The sequence below is a fragment of the Ammospiza nelsoni genome, chromosome 8, assembly GCF_027579445.1.
Source record: "Ammospiza nelsoni isolate bAmmNel1 chromosome 8, bAmmNel1.pri, whole genome shotgun sequence".
Taxonomy (NCBI): domain Eukaryota; kingdom Metazoa; phylum Chordata; class Aves; order Passeriformes; family Passerellidae; genus Ammospiza; species Ammospiza nelsoni.
The window spans coordinates 32351698-32368804 of NC_080640.1; the positions used below are offsets into that span (position 1 = coordinate 32351698).

At 64.2% G+C, this 17107-nt stretch overlaps 6 protein-coding genes across 6 annotated transcripts; 3 read left to right on the forward strand and 3 right to left on the reverse strand.

Annotated features, from left to right (window-relative positions):
• Positions 1-599: 599 nt before the first annotated feature.
• On the forward strand, positions 600-3328 carry PAOX (polyamine oxidase). Its single transcript, XM_059477083.1, has 7 exons — positions 600-747; positions 1070-1562; positions 1640-1842; positions 2040-2295; positions 2385-2497; positions 2571-2728; positions 3046-3328. Exons 1-7 carry the CDS (start codon positions 603-605, stop codon positions 3184-3186), a joined length of 1509 nt encoding a protein of 502 aa, XP_059333066.1. The 5' UTR covers positions 600-602; the 3' UTR covers positions 3187-3328.
• Positions 3329-3631: 303 nt separating this feature from the next.
• On the forward strand, positions 3632-6568 carry MTG1 (mitochondrial ribosome associated GTPase 1). Its single transcript, XM_059477156.1, has 11 exons — positions 3632-3746; positions 3827-3891; positions 4014-4118; positions 4202-4282; positions 4485-4541; positions 5116-5206; positions 5286-5347; positions 5489-5585; positions 5698-5779; positions 5884-5996; positions 6085-6568. Exons 1-11 carry the CDS (start codon positions 3632-3634, stop codon positions 6180-6182), a joined length of 966 nt encoding a protein of 321 aa, XP_059333139.1. The 3' UTR covers positions 6183-6568.
• SPRN (shadow of prion protein) lies at positions 6569-7864 on the reverse strand. The gene is made up of 2 exons (XM_059477157.1): positions 7757-7864; positions 6569-7274 (listed from the first exon to the last, which is right to left on the reverse strand). Exon 2 carries the CDS (start codon positions 7265-7267, stop codon positions 6854-6856), a length of 414 nt encoding a protein of 137 aa, XP_059333140.1. The 5' UTR covers positions 7268-7274; positions 7757-7864; the 3' UTR covers positions 6569-6853.
• A 257-nt stretch (positions 7865-8121) lies between these two features.
• On the forward strand, positions 8122-10398 carry ECHS1 (enoyl-CoA hydratase, short chain 1). Its single transcript, XM_059477136.1, has 8 exons — positions 8122-8262; positions 8925-9122; positions 9194-9321; positions 9401-9500; positions 9585-9689; positions 9767-9886; positions 9974-10041; positions 10152-10398. The coding sequence occupies exons 1-8, from the start codon at positions 8145-8147 to the stop codon at positions 10215-10217; spliced, it is 903 nt and encodes a 300-aa protein (XP_059333119.1). The 5' UTR covers positions 8122-8144; the 3' UTR covers positions 10218-10398.
• A 391-nt stretch (positions 10399-10789) lies between these two features.
• PRAP1 (proline rich acidic protein 1) lies at positions 10790-12025 on the reverse strand. Its single transcript, XM_059477554.1, has 3 exons — positions 11685-12025; positions 11529-11587; positions 10790-11186 (listed from the first exon to the last, which is right to left on the reverse strand). The coding sequence occupies exons 1-3, from the start codon at positions 11751-11753 to the stop codon at positions 10853-10855; spliced, it is 462 nt and encodes a 153-aa protein (XP_059333537.1). The 5' UTR covers positions 11754-12025; the 3' UTR covers positions 10790-10852.
• Positions 12026-13217: 1192 nt separating this feature from the next.
• ZNF511 (zinc finger protein 511) lies at positions 13218-17075 on the reverse strand. The gene is made up of 6 exons (XM_059477115.1): positions 16911-17075; positions 16728-16801; positions 15509-15710; positions 15283-15407; positions 14813-14998; positions 13218-14018 (listed from the first exon to the last, which is right to left on the reverse strand). Exons 1-6 carry the CDS (start codon positions 17064-17066, stop codon positions 13949-13951), a joined length of 813 nt encoding a protein of 270 aa, XP_059333098.1. The 5' UTR covers positions 17067-17075; the 3' UTR covers positions 13218-13948.
• Between the last annotated feature and the right edge of the window lie 32 nt (positions 17076-17107).

The window sequence follows — 17107 nt, forward strand, 5'->3', positions numbered from 1 at the left end:
CTTGCATGTGAATATTTTCTGGCAGCAGGGACACAGGGCCAGCTGATAGAGCTGGGTGGCACCGTAGGCTCTCCAAGTGTCCCAGCTGTGAGTATCCCAGTACATCCAGCACCCTACCCCACCCCTGGGCAGGGGGCAGGAAAAAAACCCCACTAGACAGCCTTGGGAGTGGAGAGCTTTATTGTATCCATGAAGGTTTAGGCATCACGGGTGGACGGGAGCGCTGGGACTGGCCCTGGGGCAGCTCTGCTGGGATGTGTGCGGCGGGACCGCGGGGCGATGGGCACCCACGGCTCCTCCACCTCGCCAGGCCGGCCGCCACCGTATGAGGTGGATGAGCGGGAGCAGAATGGGGAGCGGAGGAGGGTGGGGAGGTGCTCCCAGGGCTGCCCCTGCTCCAGGCGGGTCCCCTCTCCCAGCCCTGCCCTGCATGGGTGCGGGCAGCCGGTTCATCCCCGCACCGGGACCCCATCCATGCCTCCCTCCATCCCTTCCTTCCTCCTTCCCTCCGTGCTGGGGCTCGGGCCGCTCCAGGGGCGGTGCCGTTGGCGGCGGGCGGTGCCGGCGGCGGCGGAGGGCGGTACCGGCCGGCGCGGGCGGCCATGGAGGGCAGCGGGCCCCGGGTGGTGGCGGTGGGCGCGGGGCTGGCGGGGCTGGGGGCGGCCCAGCGGCTCCGCGGACACGGCTCCCTCCGCCTGCTGGAGGCGGCGGCCCGCGTTGGCGGCCGCGTCTGCACCCGCCCCTTCGGTACGGGCGGCGAGGCCGGGGCGGGCTGCGGGAACCGGGGGTGGGCGGCACCGGGGGGCGGGCCCGGGCCGGGGCGGGGGGCGGCGGTACCGGGATGCGGGAGCTGCCGCACCTGAGCCCCGGCCCGTGGGGCCGGTCCGGAGTGGGCCGGACACGTGGCGGGGGTGGCCGGTCCCGTGAGCACGCGGGCACCGAACGGAAGCCGCTCACGGGGGGCGGCGGGGGCCGTTCCGGGGCACCGGGGACCCGCTGCGCCCCGAGCGCTCCTGCCCGGGCACGGCTCGGCGTGACCCGCTCTCCCTCTGTCCCTCCCTCCCGGCAGCGTCGGGGCTGGCGGAGATGGGGGCACACTGGATCCACGGCCCCTCGCCGGGAAATCCCGTGTTCCGCCTGGCCTCCCAGTACGGCCTGCTGGGCCCGGAGGCCGCCCGGGAGGAGAACCAGCAGGTGGAGGGGGGCGGCCACCCCCCGCTGCCGTCCGTCACCTACGGCAGCTCGGGCAAGGTGCTGAACGCCCAGGCAGTGCGCGAAGCCCGCGACCTCTTCTACGCCCTGCTGGCCTCCACCCGCGCTTTCCAGGGCTCCAAGGAGCCGCCGTGGCCCAGCGTGGGGCAGTACGTGCGGGCGGAGATCGCCCGGACGGTGCCCACCATGGCGGGGGGCCAGGAGGATGCGCGGCGGCTGCAGCTGGCCGTGCTGGCCGCCTGCCTCAAGCTGGAGTGCTGCATCAGCGGGACGCACAGCATGGACCTGGTGGGGCTGGAGCCCTTCGGCGAGTACGTGTCGCTGCCCGGCCTGGACTGCACCTTCCCAGGGTAAGCGCGGGGCTCCGCGGCGGGACGCGAGGAGCGACCCGGGGCCGCCCCGTGCCCAGCGCTGACTCCTCCCACAGCGGCTACAGCAGCTTGGCCGAGCGCCTGCTCTCGGATCTGCCCGAGGGCGCCGTGCTGCTCAACAAGGCCGTGAGGACCATCCACTGGCAAGGCTCCTTCCGAGAGGAAGGCGACGATGGCGGCAGGGTTTTCCCCGTGCGGGTGGAGTGCGAGGATGGAGATGTCTTCCTTGCTGACCACGTCATCGTCACTGTCCCGCTGGGTGAGGACACCAACACCTTCCCTTGCCCCGCCCTTGCCCTCCGGCCAGATGGGCGAGCGGAGGGCAGGGATTGCCCAAACCCCTTCCCAGCCTCCCCTCTCCCGCTGGGAAGAGGTTGGAAAGGGGTTTGGGGAGCTCCGAGCACCTCAGACACCATTGAGAGCTGCCCCGTTACCTGCCCGAACTTGTGGCTGCAGGTTTCCTCAAGGAACGGCACCAGGAATTCTTCCAGCCCCCCCTTCCCGAGCGGAAAGCACAGGCCATTCGCAACCTGGGCTTCGGCACCAACAACAAGATCTTCCTGGAGTTCGAGCAGCCTTTCTGGGAGCCCGAGCAGCAGCTCCTGGAGGTGGTGTGGGAGGACGAGTCGCCCCTGGAGGAGCCCGACGCTGACCTGGAGGCCAACTGGTTCAAGAAGCTCATCGGATTCGTGGTGCTGCAGCCGCCAGAGCAGTAGGTGACGGGGGATTTGGGGCATCGGGGCCGCTCCCGGGTGGGCACGGGGAGGGGCAGCAGCTTTCAGCCCCGCCTTGCCGCCCCAGGCACGGGCACGTCCTGTGCGGCTTCATCGCGGGGAAGGAGTCGGAGCACATGGAGACGCTGAGCGACGCCGAGGTGCTCAGCGCCATGACCCACGTCCTGCGCACCATGACAGGTGCCCGCCCCTCCCCGCCCCGCCCGCTGCCCCGGGGGGATCTCCCGATCCTATCCCTGAGCTCCATCCGCAGGGAATCCGGACCTGCCCGCGCCCAGGAGCGTGCTCCGCTCCCGCTGGCACAGCGCTCCCTACACGCGCGGCTCCTACAGCTACGTGGCCGTGGGCAGCTCGGGGGACGACATCGATGTGCTCGCACAGCCGCTGCCCGAGGACCCCCGCGACCCCCGGGTGAGGACTGCTGCCCCAGGGGGTGCGGCGGGGACAGACGGACAGACACACGGTGGTGGGGACAGCACAGGGAGGTGGCACTGCTCACCCGAGCGGGGGTCACCAGTGCTCGGGTCACCCGCTGTGCTCCACGGGGGAGGGAGGGAGGGAGGGAGGGGGCATTCCCACAATAGTCGTGGGCAGGCGGCTCCTAAGGAAGGGGAAGTGCCCTTAGGGGGTAGTTAAAGCGGCGGTGCCCCCGCGGGGTGCCGGAGCGCGGGGGTGAGGCTGTTCCAGCGCAGCCCCAGGCCCCTGCGCTCATCCCCCGCCTCTCGCAGCCCCTGCAGCTCCTCTTCGCCGGCGAGGCCACGCACCGCACCTTCTACTCCACCACCCACGGCGCGCTGCTCTCGGGGTGGCGAGAGGCCGAGCGGCTCAACCAGCTCTTCCAGGCGCCCGTCCCCGCGCCTCAGTCCTGAGGCGGCGAAATAAACCGCGGTGCTTTGCCCTTCGCTCTCCTTTATTGAGAAACCTCCGCGCCGGCGGCTTCTTCCTCTCGGTGGCGGGGCGGGTGCGGCGGGGCTGGCTCCGCGGGGCGCTGCCGGTTCAATACCAGTTGGTGCTGGAGATGGTGTAGCGGGGATCGTCCAGCGGGTCCTGCGTCGGGCCCGGCCGCGGGGGAGCCTCCGGGGCGGGTGGGCGAGGGGGCTGAGGCTCAGGCACGGCGGTACAGGGAGTGCCGGGGGGCGCTCCGGGGCCTGCAGGGGGTACGCTGTGCCCCCCGCGGGTCCCGGCACTCCCCGTGCCGCCGGGGGGCGCGGCCGGACCCCCCTGAGGCCCCGGTGGTGGCGGTGGCGGCGGCGGCTCCGCCATGGCTGTCACTGAGGCGGTTTCCGGTCGCGGCGGAAGTGACGCGGCGCAGCCATGCGGGTGTGGGCAGCGCTGAGGGCGGCGGGGACGGCGCCGGGAGCGTTCCGGGAGCGCTTCGAGTTCGGCGGCCGCGATGTGGCCTCGTGGTTCCCGCGGCACATGGCCAAAGGTGAGCGGCGGCAGCGCGGCGGGTCGGGCTCCTCGGCCTCCCCGCCGAGCGCTCACCCCGCGCTGTGCTGTGCGCTGCAGGCCTGCGGCAGATGCGCCTGGCGCTGCGCCGCGCCGACTGCCTGGTGGAGGTGCACGACGCTCGGATATCCTGCACAGCTGCCGGACAACCCTGTCCCTTGTCCCTCCGCACCACCCCTGTCCCTCTCCGCCTCCTCTCCATCCCCTCCCGCTACTCTCTTGCGGTCACTGTCCTTAGCGCAGGCACATTCCGCTGTCGGGCCGGAACCCCGCGCTGCAGGAGGCGCTGGGCATCCGCCCTCACGTCCTGGTGCTGAACAAGGTGGATCTGGCGGATCCCCGCCGGCAGCCGGTGAGCGCCGGGGCAGGGCAGGGTGGGTGACTATGGCAGTGTCACAGGTGGGTGACAGCAGTGCCTCGTCCCGTCCCCTGCAGGAGGTTTTGGAGCAGCTCAGGCAGCAGGGATGCTCGCACGTAGTGTTCACTGACTGCCAGCGTGATGTCAATGTCAAGAAGGTAATGGGGCAGCAGCCCAGCCCTGCTCCCTGGTGAGTTCCAGGGAGAGCCCTCGGTGCTCCAGCTGGCTGCTCCCTTTCCCCCTTCCCTTTCCTTGAGTCCTCTGCTCAGCCACCATTGTGCACATGCCGCTGGCACAGTGTCACCAAGCAAGTGGCTGCTGCCAGCCAGGGCACAGAGTGACAGCCCTGTCCCTCTGCAGGTTGTCCCCATGGTTGCCAGGCTGGTGGCCGATGGCCCACGCTACCACAGGGCCGAGGTGAGGCACATGCACGGGGGCACAGAACATCCTGGGTTGGAAGGGACCCACAAAGACCATCCAGTCCAGCTCCTGGCCCCACACACACCCCAACAACCCCACCCTGGGCATCCCTGGAGCAGTGTCCAAGCTCTCCTGGAGCTCTGGCAGCCTCAGGGCCATGAGAGCCTGGGCAGTGCCCAGCACCCTCTAGGGGAAGAACCTTGCCCTGATCTCCAGTCTGGCACAGCTCCAGCCATTCCCTGGTCCTGTCCCTGTCCCAGAGAGCAGAGATGGGAGCTGCTCTGGGGAGGAGCTGCAGCCCTTGGGGAGATCTGACATCAGTGTGCTCTGCTCCTTTGGACACTCCCTGACAGCTTTACATCTCTTTTATATTGTGGTGCCCCCAAGGCAGGAGGTGAGGCTGCCCCAGTGCAGAGCAGAGGGAAGGGTCACCCCCTCTCCAGCCAAGGGATGAGGCTGCTCCCTCCTGTGCCACAAGTGCCTGGCAGGGCAAACCCTGGGATATTTCCCTGCTGCTGCAGGGGGTGGTTGGTAACCAGCTGCTCCTTGCCCGTGTCTCCCTGGCTGGCAGAGCTCCGAGCACAACATCCTGGTGATCGGCGTGCCCAACGTGGGCAAGTCCTCGCTCATCAACTCCCTGCGGAGGCTGCACCTCAAGAAGGGTATTCCTGCACGGTGCCAGGGCTCGGGGGGCAGCTGGGCACAGTGCCACCGTGTCCCTGACTGTGTCTGTGCCCCCAGGCAAAGCCACTGCGGTGGGAGGAGAGCCAGGGATCACCAAGGCAGTGCTGTCCAGGATCCAGGTACCGTCCCTGCATCCAGGAAAGCTCCAGGCTCACTGAGGGGTTGCTCAGGCCCCCTTTTCAGCAAGAGCTTAACTCAAGCTCAGTGCCTTGCTCGTTAGCCCTGTGGTGCTAATTAGCAGCCCTGCCTGCCCGTGCCAGGTGTGTGAGAAGCCCCGGATGTACCTGGTGGACACCCCCGGCGTGCTGCCCCCCCGGCTGGGGGATGTGGAGACGGGCATGAAGCTGGCACTCTGTGGTGAGGCTGGGGTCACACTGCTGCTCACACCCCCTGTGAGTGAGGGCTGGAAGGAGGGTTGGCCAGGGCTAGGCAGGGCTGAGGGAAGCTGGGGCTCGACCCTCTTTTCCAGGAGCCATCCGTGACCACCTGGTGGGGGAGGACGTCATGGCCGACTACCTGCTGTACACCCTGAACAAGCAGCAGCAGTTCAGGTGAGCCAGCAGGGAAGGGTGCCAAGAGGGTGATGGAGATGCCATGGGTGAGGGAGATGCCCTGCCCAGGGAGTTTTGGGGGTGTGAGCCATGTCCTCTGGCAGGTACGTGCAGCACTACGGGCTGGGCCAGCCCTGCGACCACATCGAGCCCCTGCTCAAGCACGTGGCCCTCAGCCAGGGCCGCACGCAGAAGGTGAAGGTGCTCACAGGCACAGGTGGGTGATCCGGGGTGCTTGGGAGTTTTGGGGATCCCAGGGCAGCGCCAGGCTGCACTGACACTCCTGTATCTGCTGCCACCTCCAGGGAATGTCAACATGATGATGCTCAACTACTCAGCTGCTGCCTACGAGTTCCTGCGGGACTTCCGAGCAGGACGCCTGGGCAGGGTGACACTGGACTGAGACCTGTCATGGACAGGCACTGCCGGCAGCCGTGGGGACTGGGGACACCCTGGTGCCCCTTGGAGCTGGGGACACCTCAGCAGGGAGCCGTGGGGTGTGACTGAAGCGGCTCTGCCAGGGCTGTCCCTGATTTTGGGCAAGATGCCGCAGGGACAGGATGCCCTGTGGTGTCGCTGTTGTGATGCTCCCATGGAGAGCCTGGGGCAGGGCTGGTGCCTCCGGCTGGCACCTGGAAGCCGCCAGGGAGCTGCTTCCTCGCCAGGGAGCTGTTTCCTCTCTGGGTTTGGCTTGCTTTGGAGCCTCCATCCCGAAATAAAAGCCTGTGTGGGCAGGGGCCGAGCTCTGGCCATCCCAGGGTCCCGCCCCTCGCCCCGCATCCAGCCACATTTGCTTTTGCCCAATTTTATTGCCGCCTCCTCGGCCTCCAGACACGGCGAGGCCACGGACAGGGGCGCGGTGCGGAGGGGTGCCCGAGCCGGCGGGGTTGGGCTCGGTGTGCAGGGGTGGTGGCGGTGGAGAGTCTTCCGCGGGGGTCCTGCCCCGCCGGCGGTGGGTGGCCGTATCCCCGGGAGCCGCTGCTCGCCCGGGGCGTGGAGCTCAGCCCCGTGGGGGGCGGCCGGTCCTCGCGGCGTCCTGGGTGCACCGGGCACAGTCAGGTCCCCCGAAATCCATCAGCGGCGGAGGAGGGCGGCCAGCGGGCAGAGCCAGGGCAGCGCCCGGCTCGGCGGGCTCCCGGCGGCCGGCGCGGCGGAGGTCCAGGCGCTGGCGGCCGCCGTCCAGTTGCCGTCGCGGTACTCGACGCCGTCTCCCGCTTGCAGCTCACCGGAGAGCCGGGCCCGGCGCAGGGCCGCCCCCGCCGCCACGCCGGCCGCCGCTCCCGCCGCCGCCGCCCCAGCCACGCGCAGGGCCGCCCCGGCCGAGCCGTACCGGGGCACGGCCGCCCTCGGCCGGCTGCGGGCCGCCCCCCGCGCCGCGCCGCGGGCAGCCCCGCGGGCACCGCCGCGCCCACCCTTGCCGGCCACCGTGTCGCAGAAAGTGGCGGCCAGCAGCACCAGCGCCCAGCACGCCGCCGCGCTCCGCCGCATCCCGCACCTGCCGCAGGGAGGGAGGGAGAGCCCCGCCGCTCAGCCGCGCCCGGCCGGGGCCGGGGACCTCGCACCGCCGCGTCCCGCTGCGCGTGTGGCGTGTGCTGCGGCCGCGCACGCGTGTGTCACGGCACACGCACCACCCCGCGTTGCATAAACGCGCTCCCCCCACCCCTGCGGATGATGCTCCTGCACACGCTCGCTCCCGCACGCCCCTGGGGATGATGCTCCCGCACACGCACGATCCCGCACGCCCCTGTGGGTGATGCTCCCGCACACGCACGATCCCGCACGCCCCTGTGGGTGATGCTCCTGCACACACTCGCACACGCTCTGCGCTCCGCAGAACCCCGCGGGTGACGCTCCGCACAGCCGTGGGGATGGCGCTCCCGCACACGCTCGCACCCACGCGTTTCCCCGGCTTCGCACACACGCCGCCGCAGGGCGCACTCACACGCCCTCCCCTCCCTCCCCAGCCGCGGGGCTCACCGGACCCGGGGATGTCGCCGGCTCGTTCCGCTCCTCTCCACTCCTCCCTGGCCGCGCTCCCGCTGCCGCGCTCCCGCCGCGCCCCCCGCACTCCTCCCCACTCCCCGCGCGGGGGGCGGCGGGGGAATCCCCCCTCCTCACCCTTTCCCCTTCCCTCCCCGTTCCCCGCCCCTAAGCCCCGCGCACGCCGCCGCCCCGGCCCGCCGAGCCCCGCGGGCAGCACGGCGGGACCCCCGCTCGGGGCGGCCCCGCGCCCCCTCTCACGGCCCGGGGGGCCCGGCCCCGCCCCTCGCCCCGCCTCGGCCAATGGGAACGGCGCCTGGCGGGGCGGGGCCGGCTGCACCAATGGGCGGCGGCGGGAGGGGCGGGGCTCGCTCCGCGCTCCGCCATGGCCGCCGCGCTGCGAGCGCTCCTGCGGCCCGCTGCCGCCGCCGCCACTGCGCTGCCCCGAGCGCGCCTCCCGCCGCCGCTCCGCGCCCCCTGCGGCGCTCGGGGCTGCAGTGACGGTGAGCACCGGGACACCGGGGGGGCACCGCGGGGGGGGTGGGCTTGGCCCAGCCCTGTGCTCGGCGCAGGGCACCGGGTCCCTGCACCGGGCACGGTCGTAGCCCCGGGCAGTGCCCATCGACCTGCTCGTGGTCCCTGGGCTGTGCACTAGGCCATGGCAGCGGACACCGCGTCCCTACTCCGTGTGCGGTCCCAGCGCCGGGCACCAAGTCTCTAGGCTGTGCACCGGGGCCACAGCACCGGGCACCGGGACCTAGCGCAAGGTACGGTCCCGGCACCGGGCCTGTGCCCAGCGAGTTGCACGTGGTTCCGCAGCTGCGCTCCAGAGCCCATCACCGGGCACCGGGGCCCTGCGCCATGTATGGGCAGCGGTGCTGCATGCCAGGGCACCGGCACTGCGGCCAGGCACCGGGCACCGGGGCCGCTGGACCGTGCACCCGGTACCAGCACTGGGTCCCAGCACAGAGTGGTCACGGGGCTTCATCTTCGCGGGCTAGGGTGGCACTGGGAGCTCCTCCGAGCCCGTCCCGCCGGCTGCCGGTGACCGCCGCCACCAAGGTCGCCTTTAAATAGCCTGGGGTGACGGTTGGCGGGGGCGGCCGGGGCCCGCCCGGTGCCCGGCAGCCGGTGGCTAACGGGGCAGTACTGCTGTGGCGGCCAGGGCCTCCATTCCGGTACCTGCTGGTGCAGAAGACGGGGGCAATGAAGAATGTGGGGCTGATCCAGCTGAACCGGCCGCAGGCGCTCAATGCGCTCTGCGACGGACTGATGGCGGAGCTGGGGCGGGCCCTGGAGGCCATGGAGTGCGACCCGAACGTGGGAGCCATCGTCCTCACCGGCAGCCAGAAAGCATTCGCAGGTAGGACCGTGGCCTCTGCTCACCCCAGAGTTTTGGAGGGGATTGGAGTCCCACTGCGCTTCCTTTTGCAGCTGGTGCAGACATCAAGGAGATGCAGAAAAAAACCTTCCAGCAGTGCTACCGCGGTGGCTTCCTGGCCGGCTGGGACAGGGTCGCCACGGTCCGCAAACCCGTCATCGCCGCCGTCAATGGCTACGCCGTGAGTGCCCCCCACACCTCCCTGCACCCCCTGTCCCCACCCTGGCACCCCCTGACCCATCTGTGCCTCCCCATGCCAGCTGGGAGGCGGCTGTGAGCTGGCCATGATGTGCGACATCATCTACGCCGGGGAGAAGGCGCAGTTTGGGCAACCCGAAATCCTGCTGGGAACCATCCCAGGTGAGCAGCAGCACCTGCCAGGGGCTTCCATCCCAGCTGGGGTGGGAGCCCTCTCTGAACCCCTCCTTTCCCTCGATGCCCCAGGTGCTGGCGGCACGCAGAGGCTGACCAGGGCAGTGGGGAAGTCGCTGGCAATGGAGATGGTGCTCACCGGGGACCAGATTTCAGCACAGGAGGCCAAGGAGGCAGGTAGAGCTGTGGGACAGCCCTGGCACTGCAGGGGTCTGGCAGAGAGCCATCCCCCCATGTGCCACTGCCCATTCTAGGTCTGGTCAGCAAGGTCTACCCTGTGGACAAGCTGCTGGACGCAGCCATTGCCTGCGCTGAGAAGATCGCCAGGAACTCCAAGCTGGTGGCTGCCATGGCAAAGGAGTCAGTCAATGCTGGTAGGGGCTGGGGGCCGACTGGGAACCCCCTGGGGGGGGCTGCAGGGCCAGGCTGAGGGGTCTCCCCAACTTCTCCCTTGCTTTCAGCCTTCGAAACGACGCTGACAGAGGGGAACAGGACAGAGAAGCGTCTCTTCTACGCCACCTTTGCCACCGTGAGTAGGGGGATGAGGGATAACAGGCATCCCTCGTGGCATGAGGGACAACAGGGTCACTGCAGCCCCCCCTGAGGCTCACTGTCACCTCACCTCTCTGCTTGTCCCAGAGTGACCGCGAGGAGGGGATGACGGCATTCGTGGAGAAGCGCAAGGCCAAGTTCACCGACAGCTGAGCCCGGCAGCTGCAGGTCCCTGGGGTGGTGCAGGTCCCCACGGCCTCCTGCAGCCCGTCCACCCCCGCCTTACCCCGCCCAGGGGACCGGGACCCGTCGGCGAGCCATGCTCGGGGTGACAGCCAGCAGTGGGGACCGCCTCGGCCTTCGCTATTAAAGGGTTTTCTAGGTGCTGCTGGGACACGGGGCATCCTTGCTGCGAGGTCCTGCCTTGGCTGGGAAATGTTGGGGTTCACTGAGGCCCCCTACGCTCCCTCACTGCTCTCCATGATGGGCTGGGCATGAGCAGCCTCGTGGAGCAAAGGGCTGGGTGTTCCCCAGCCTGTGGCACCTTCTGGGGCACAACCAATGTGCTGAGTTTGCCTCAGCCTCACCTGAACTGGGATGATGGGCTGAGTCTCCTGTCCTAGGGCATCATCCTCGCCCTGCCGGGCGCCTTGGGGTAACCCTGAGGGAGTTCCTGCACATTTGGGGGCCCCAGCAGGTTTCTGCCAGTAATGAGGAGCCCACCAGGATGTGGAGAGGGGAATGGGTTTATTGGTGAGGCTCAAGGCTCAGTAGGAAGGGACAAATTTCTCCAGGAAACCCCAGGGGCAGCTCCCACCCCTCATCTCACAGCCCAGGCACATCTCCACTCAGCCATGGTGGATGTAGTCAAGATCTTCCTCTGGGCCATTCTGCACCTTTGGGGCTGGCATCCGGAATGGCACACGGGCATTGACCTCCCTGGCATTGTCCTGGGGGTGGTACAGGTGGTCACGATCCTCCTCCGGGCCATTCTGCACCTCTGGGACCGGCATCCAGAATGGCACACGGGCCTCCCTGGCATCATCTTGGGGCTGGTACAGGTGGTCACCATCCTCTTCTGGTCTTGCCTGGCCTTGGGGTGGGCCCCTCTGAGCCCAGGCACTGCTGGAGAAGACCTTTATACCTGGTTCACCCTCCTCTGGTGTTCCCACACCCAGGATGCTGGAAGAGAGAACAAAATCAAGGAGAGGTTGCCAAATACCCCCCTGTGCCAGAAGAGTCCCACCACAGTGGAGTGCAGGGACTCTGGTTAGGTTGCCCACACCCCATGAAGCACCAGTTAGGATCTCAGGGTGCAAACTTAAATACTTGTTTCACAAAAGGAATAGAGAAACCAGCTGGGTGCTCAGAGAGTTTGCATAATTCGGGGAGGGAGATGGAGCTGGGACTCCCTTAATTTTGGGGGGCACAAAGCAACAAGGAGGGCACAAAGCAACAGTTGATTCCCTCCTGAAACACTTTCCCATTATTGGTTTTGGCAAGCCAGATGTGAGCACCCCTTACCTTTCCTCAGCCAAATCCTGCACTGTGGCCAGGTCCTTCCACCAGGAGCTGCTCAGAGCCTGTGGGAAGACAAGGGGGTCCCGAGGGGGGACACGGGTCACACGTGGGTGCCCTCAGCAGAGGGGACAGCGGGAGGGCAGGGGAGGCAGGGCTCACCTGGGTGTTGCCCGGTGCCAGCAGGAGCAGGGCCGTGCCCAGCAGGATGGTCACACTGCGGAGCCCCATGGTCCTCGGGTGGAGAAGAGAGGGATGGCAGAGAATGGTGGCACAAGCCGTGACACACCCTGTTCCCGTGGACACAGCTCCTCCCTGACCCCAGCACCCCCCGTGCCCACCGGGCTGGCACAGACCTACCTGTCCGTGGCTGCCTTTTGTCACACCTGCCTCGCACTTTGCCCGCCCCGTGGCAGCCTGCTGGCACTGGGTGGATCCAGGTGCTGCTCCCGCCCATCCCGTGTCCCTCCTGTCCCGGGTGGATCCAGGTCCCGCTGCCGCCCATCCCGTGTCCCTCCTGTCCCCGGGTGGATCCAGGTCCCGCTGCCGCCCATCCCGTGTCCCTCCTGTCCCTGAATGGATCCCAATCCCGCTGCCGCCCATCCCGTGTCCCTCCTGTCCCTGTGTGGCTCCAGGTCCCGCTGCCGCCCATCCCGTGTCCCTCCTGTCCCTGAATGGATCCAGGTCCTGCTCCCGCCCATCCCGTGTCCCTCCTGTCCCTGGTGGCTCCACATCCCGCCCATCCCGTGTCCCTCCTGTCCCTGGTGGCTCCACATCCCGCCCATCCCGTGTCCCTCCTGTCCCCGGGAGGATCCAGGTGCCGCTGCCGCCCATCCCGTGTCCCTCCTGTCCCCGGGTGGCTCCAGGTCCTGCTCTCGCCCATCCCGTGTCCCTCCTGTCCCCGGGAGGATCCAGGTGCCGCTGCCGCCCATCCCGTGTCCCTCCCGGCCCCGATTCGATCCAGGTCCCGCTGCTCATGGACACGGCACCCCGTGCACCCCTGGGCTCTCCAGGCAGCTCCGTGTCCTCCTGCCAGTGCACGATTTCTGGAGAGATGGGAAATTCAAGTTTTGGCTTGAAATAAGGATTTTTGACAGCCAGTGACCAGCTGGGAAATACTTTGTTGGACTCTGGGAAAAGCTGGTGCCTAGGAGACAATCAGAAACTTCAATTTGTCTCCCAGCAGCAAGGACAGGCTCTCAGGGAGCCTGGGAAAAAGGAATTCCAAGGTCAGAACTCCTAACACAGTGAGGAAGAGGAGGCTGGGCTGCTGCCTGACCTTTGCACCATCACATGCCAAGGCCTGTTTCCCCTTCCCAGCTATCCCAGTGTGGGGAAAGAGCCTCCTTCAGGGCTTTAGCGTTGGAAGTGATCTTTGGTCCCTGCTGGGAGATGTCCCTGGGCAGCTGTGTGGCTGCAGGCTTTGCCTGCTGGAGACAGCCCTCTGCAGAGCCCACGGAGCAGGGATTAGGGTTGGATGAGTTCTAAACAGAGCAAAGCTTTTTAAAACTCACTGGGAAATCTCCTACATCTCCGTAAACATCATTCCCTGCTCCCATTTGCAAGGATTTTTCAAAGCCCCTTTGATCTTCTATTCCTCACAGGGAGGGGGAAGGGAAAAAAATTGCAATTATAGATCCTAAGCTTCTTGGATAAACATTGTTCCAGAAACTTGTTCCAGAAACCTCTTTTTTTTTTTTTTTTTTTTCCTTATGCAAAATTATTGAGTGTCAGGATTCACCAGTGAGTTTCCAGTTTTTTTCCAGGAGGATGAGATTACAAAGGGAAAGGTGAGAAGGAAAACAACCTCCATCCCAACCTGACTTTGGCAGCATTTGCAGCAAAGGGAGGGAGGTTCATTCCATAAAATCTGACTCTGCCTGGGCTTCAAAACAGTACTTAAATTCACTATGAAGCAATTTTGTAAAAATTCCTTTTATTTATTCACCTGCTTGGAAGTCACTTTATTTCAACTCTCTGTGAAAATGCTTCTCCTGGCCCAGACAGACCTTTGAGAGCAGGTGCTGGGGTGCAGAGGAGACTTCAGTGAGGTGGAGGAAGTCAGAACTGAGGACCAATGGGTTTTTTTCCCCCATTTTCTTTTCTCAGTTATTCCAACTTCCATACAGTCACCTGGTCATCTTGTAACTTCTTGATTCCATTTTTTTTACCCCCAAGAGGGAACAAATAAAATCCTGTGCAGCCTCAGCTGCAGGACAGTTTCCTTAACACCTCACCACACGTTCTGGGTTCCTCTTCCTCAAATCCTGAGGATTCTTAACTCAGTTGGGTGATGTTTGACATCAGGAACACGTGCCCAAATGCTGGCAGAGCTTTAATTGGTTTGGCTGGTTTATTCCAGAGTGGGAACTGGAAATATCCCTGGTGGCACTGGCTCATCTTGCACAAAGCTGCTGCACTGACCTTCAGACTTTTTTCCGTGGTCCTTTAAATCCTCGGGTGGCACCTTGTCCAAAACAAATTGTGGATGGGATCCTGGAAAGGGAGACAGCCTTTATTCCACGTGAGGATCCAGCCCTCACAGGCTCACTGGGATGCTGAATGATCTGTGGGGCATTTTAAGCTCCCAGAGTGGGAAAAGCAAGGTATGGGAGAAGCAGGACATGTAAATCACCACATGATTTAAAGAATTAATGAAATACTGGTTGGATTTCCTGGGTACTCTGCACATTCCTGTCCTGGAGGCCTCTTCACAACAAGGTGTGTTACCAAATGTAACACCTGGGCAGCTGCAGTGGTTGATAATGAGAGCAGAAGCAGCAACCTGCAACACCTTGGGAAGAGATCAGCTGGGCAAACACAGCCTGCTCTTCCTTCCACCTCCTCCTTTCAAAAATGGCTTTGGAAGCACACGTGGGATTCTTGCAGTGGTTGAGAATGAGAAGCAGGAGAGCAGAAGCAGCATCCTGCAATACCTTGGGAAGAGAGGGCAGATAAACACAGCTCCCACAGCATATCCATGCCCTGCTCTTCCTTCCTTCTCTCAAAAATGCCTTTGGAAGCACACCTGGAATTCCTGCAGTGGTTGAGAATGAGGAGCAGGAGGGCAGAAGCAGCAACCTGCAATACCTTGGGAAGAGATCAGCTGGAAAGACACAGCCCTCACAGCCTGCTCTTCCTTCCACCTCCTCCTTTCAAAAACGCCTTTGGAAGCACACCTGGAATTCCTGCCTGGTTCATCCTCAGCACAGAGCAGCCCAAGCCATGCTGCAGAGGGCTGAGGAGCTGGAGTGGTTCCAGCCCCCTTGCCCTGAGGCCAGAGTACTGACCTGGATTTGTAGAACCGTTTCTCTGGCAGTGAGGGGCTGGGGCTGGCTGCAGGCTGGGAGATCTCCATGCTCTCCTCAGGCCCTGTTTCCATGGCATTCCCTTGGGATTGCTCTGCCATCTCCACGCTCACATCCATGGGCACGCTGCTGCCCTGCTCCACAGGAGAGTTTGTGTGCTTGGAGCCACTGCAGAGATCAAATTTTACATCCTGGCTCAGGAGCTGCCAGTGGGCCCAGAGCCAAGGAAATCAAAGGTAGTTCATGAGGAAACAAGTCCATCTGGGATGGATTCCTTCCCAATATCCCATCTCTCCCTGCCCTCTGGGAATGGGAAGCCATTCCCTGTTTTCCTGGCACCCCATGCCTTGTAAAGAGTCTCTCCATGTTTCCTGTAGCTCCCTGAGGCCACAGTGGGGTCACCTCAGAGCTGGACAACCCCAATTCCCTCAAGAGGAAAGTTCTGCAGTTACCTTTTCACCTTCTTGGGCCTGTCAAACCGAAAGTCAGCAGGATACAGGTGCACAGTCACCAAGTGATCCTTCCTGTCCTTGCTGCTCCTGAACTTCTCCGTGCAGCCCTCCACCAGACACTGGTACTGCAAAGCAGGGAGGAGAAAGGGAAAAAAAAAAACCACATAACTGGGAAAAAACCAACCACACACCAACCACCAGGCAAGGGCTGGGCATGGCAGCTCACCATATTTTGCTTTTCAGCCATTATCTGGAAGAGGGAGTCGTGCCACTCCAAGATGTGGATGTCCAGGAGGTTCCCAGAGGGGAAGCAGCGCTTGCAGAAGGAGCAGACATTCCTGTGCAGGGTGTTGTAGTGGTGCTCATAGCCCTCCAGCGTGTCAAACACCTGGCTGCAGCCAGAGATGTGGCAGCTGAACTCAGACACCCTGCAGGGAAATCAGGATTTCAGTTAAATTAGAGCCCTGCAGAGAAATCAGGGCTTTAAGCTAAATCAGAGCCCTGCAGGGAAATCAGGGCTTTGAGTTAAATTAGAGCCCTGCAGGGAAATCAGGGCTTTAAGTTAAATCAGAGCCCTGCAGGGAAATCAGGGCTTTAAGCTAAATTAGAGCCCTGCAGGGAAATCAGGGCTTTAAGCTAAATCAGAGCCCTGCAGAGAAATCAGGGCTTTGAGTTAAATTAGAGCCCTGCAGGGAAATCAGGGCTTTAAGCTAAATCAGAGCCCCGCAGGGAAATAATGACTTTAAACTAAATTAGAACCTTATTTTCAGCTGCAAACGTCCCCTCTAGATGCCTTTATCTTGGATTGGATCACAAAGCTCATCTGATTTCAGCCCCTTGCCATGGGAAGGGACAGCTTCCACCAGGCCCACACCTGCAGCCACAACACTTGTGGCATGTTTTTGTGACTAATATTTAATATTAAATGCCAGGTGCAATGAACAAAGATCGTGATGGCGCTGGCAGATGGAAACTTATTTGCCATTGGAAACTTATTAACCATTATGGCTCCAGGATCATCTAGATCGTGCTCCTGTTGAAGGACAAACAAGCCATTAATTAATAAATTAGCTGTCTGGGCTAAAAGTTGCAGTTGTGGATCACAGCTCAGTTATCCAGCACAGTCCTGCTAGGCCAGTGCTTTTATATGAGACATCCAAAGGTGAACCTCACACTATACTCAAAGTACTTCCTGGCTTTTAAATACGACAGCAAGACCAAGATTCTCCCCCAGGCTTGGCCTTCCCGCTTGGACAAGCTGCAGGAACCCAGAGAAGCTGTGGGGATCCCTGCAAGTGCCCAAGGCCGGGCTGGACAGGGCTCGGAGCAGCCTGGGGTAGATGAAGATGTCCGTGCCCACGGCAGGGGGGAGGAATGAGATGATTTTCCAACCCAAACCATTCCTTGATGCCATGACGGGCAGACTCCGAGCCCGCCTCACTTACTTGGGCCTCTCGGCCACCTCCTCGAGGCTGGTGAGGACGCCCTGCAGGTAGAGGTGCCTGTGCACGTCCCCATCCTGGAGAGGAGCAGAGAGCGGCGCTGTCTGTGGGGCGGGCAGGGCTCGGGGCGCAGCGCGAACCCTCCTGCCCCGCAGTAACAGCGGCCCCCTCGCGGCCCCGCCTCACCTCCAGCAGCGGGTGCTGCGGGCCGAGCTGGAGGCGGCGGGGGGTGAAGGTGAAGGGCGGCATTGGGCGAGGAGCAGGCGGGGATGGGGGAGCCTGAGGGGGCGGCGGGAGCCCCTCACGGAGGAGCAGGCGGAGGCGCGGCGGCAGCGGCAGCATGGCGGGAAGGGCGAGGCGCGCGGGGCGCATGCGCGGGGGGA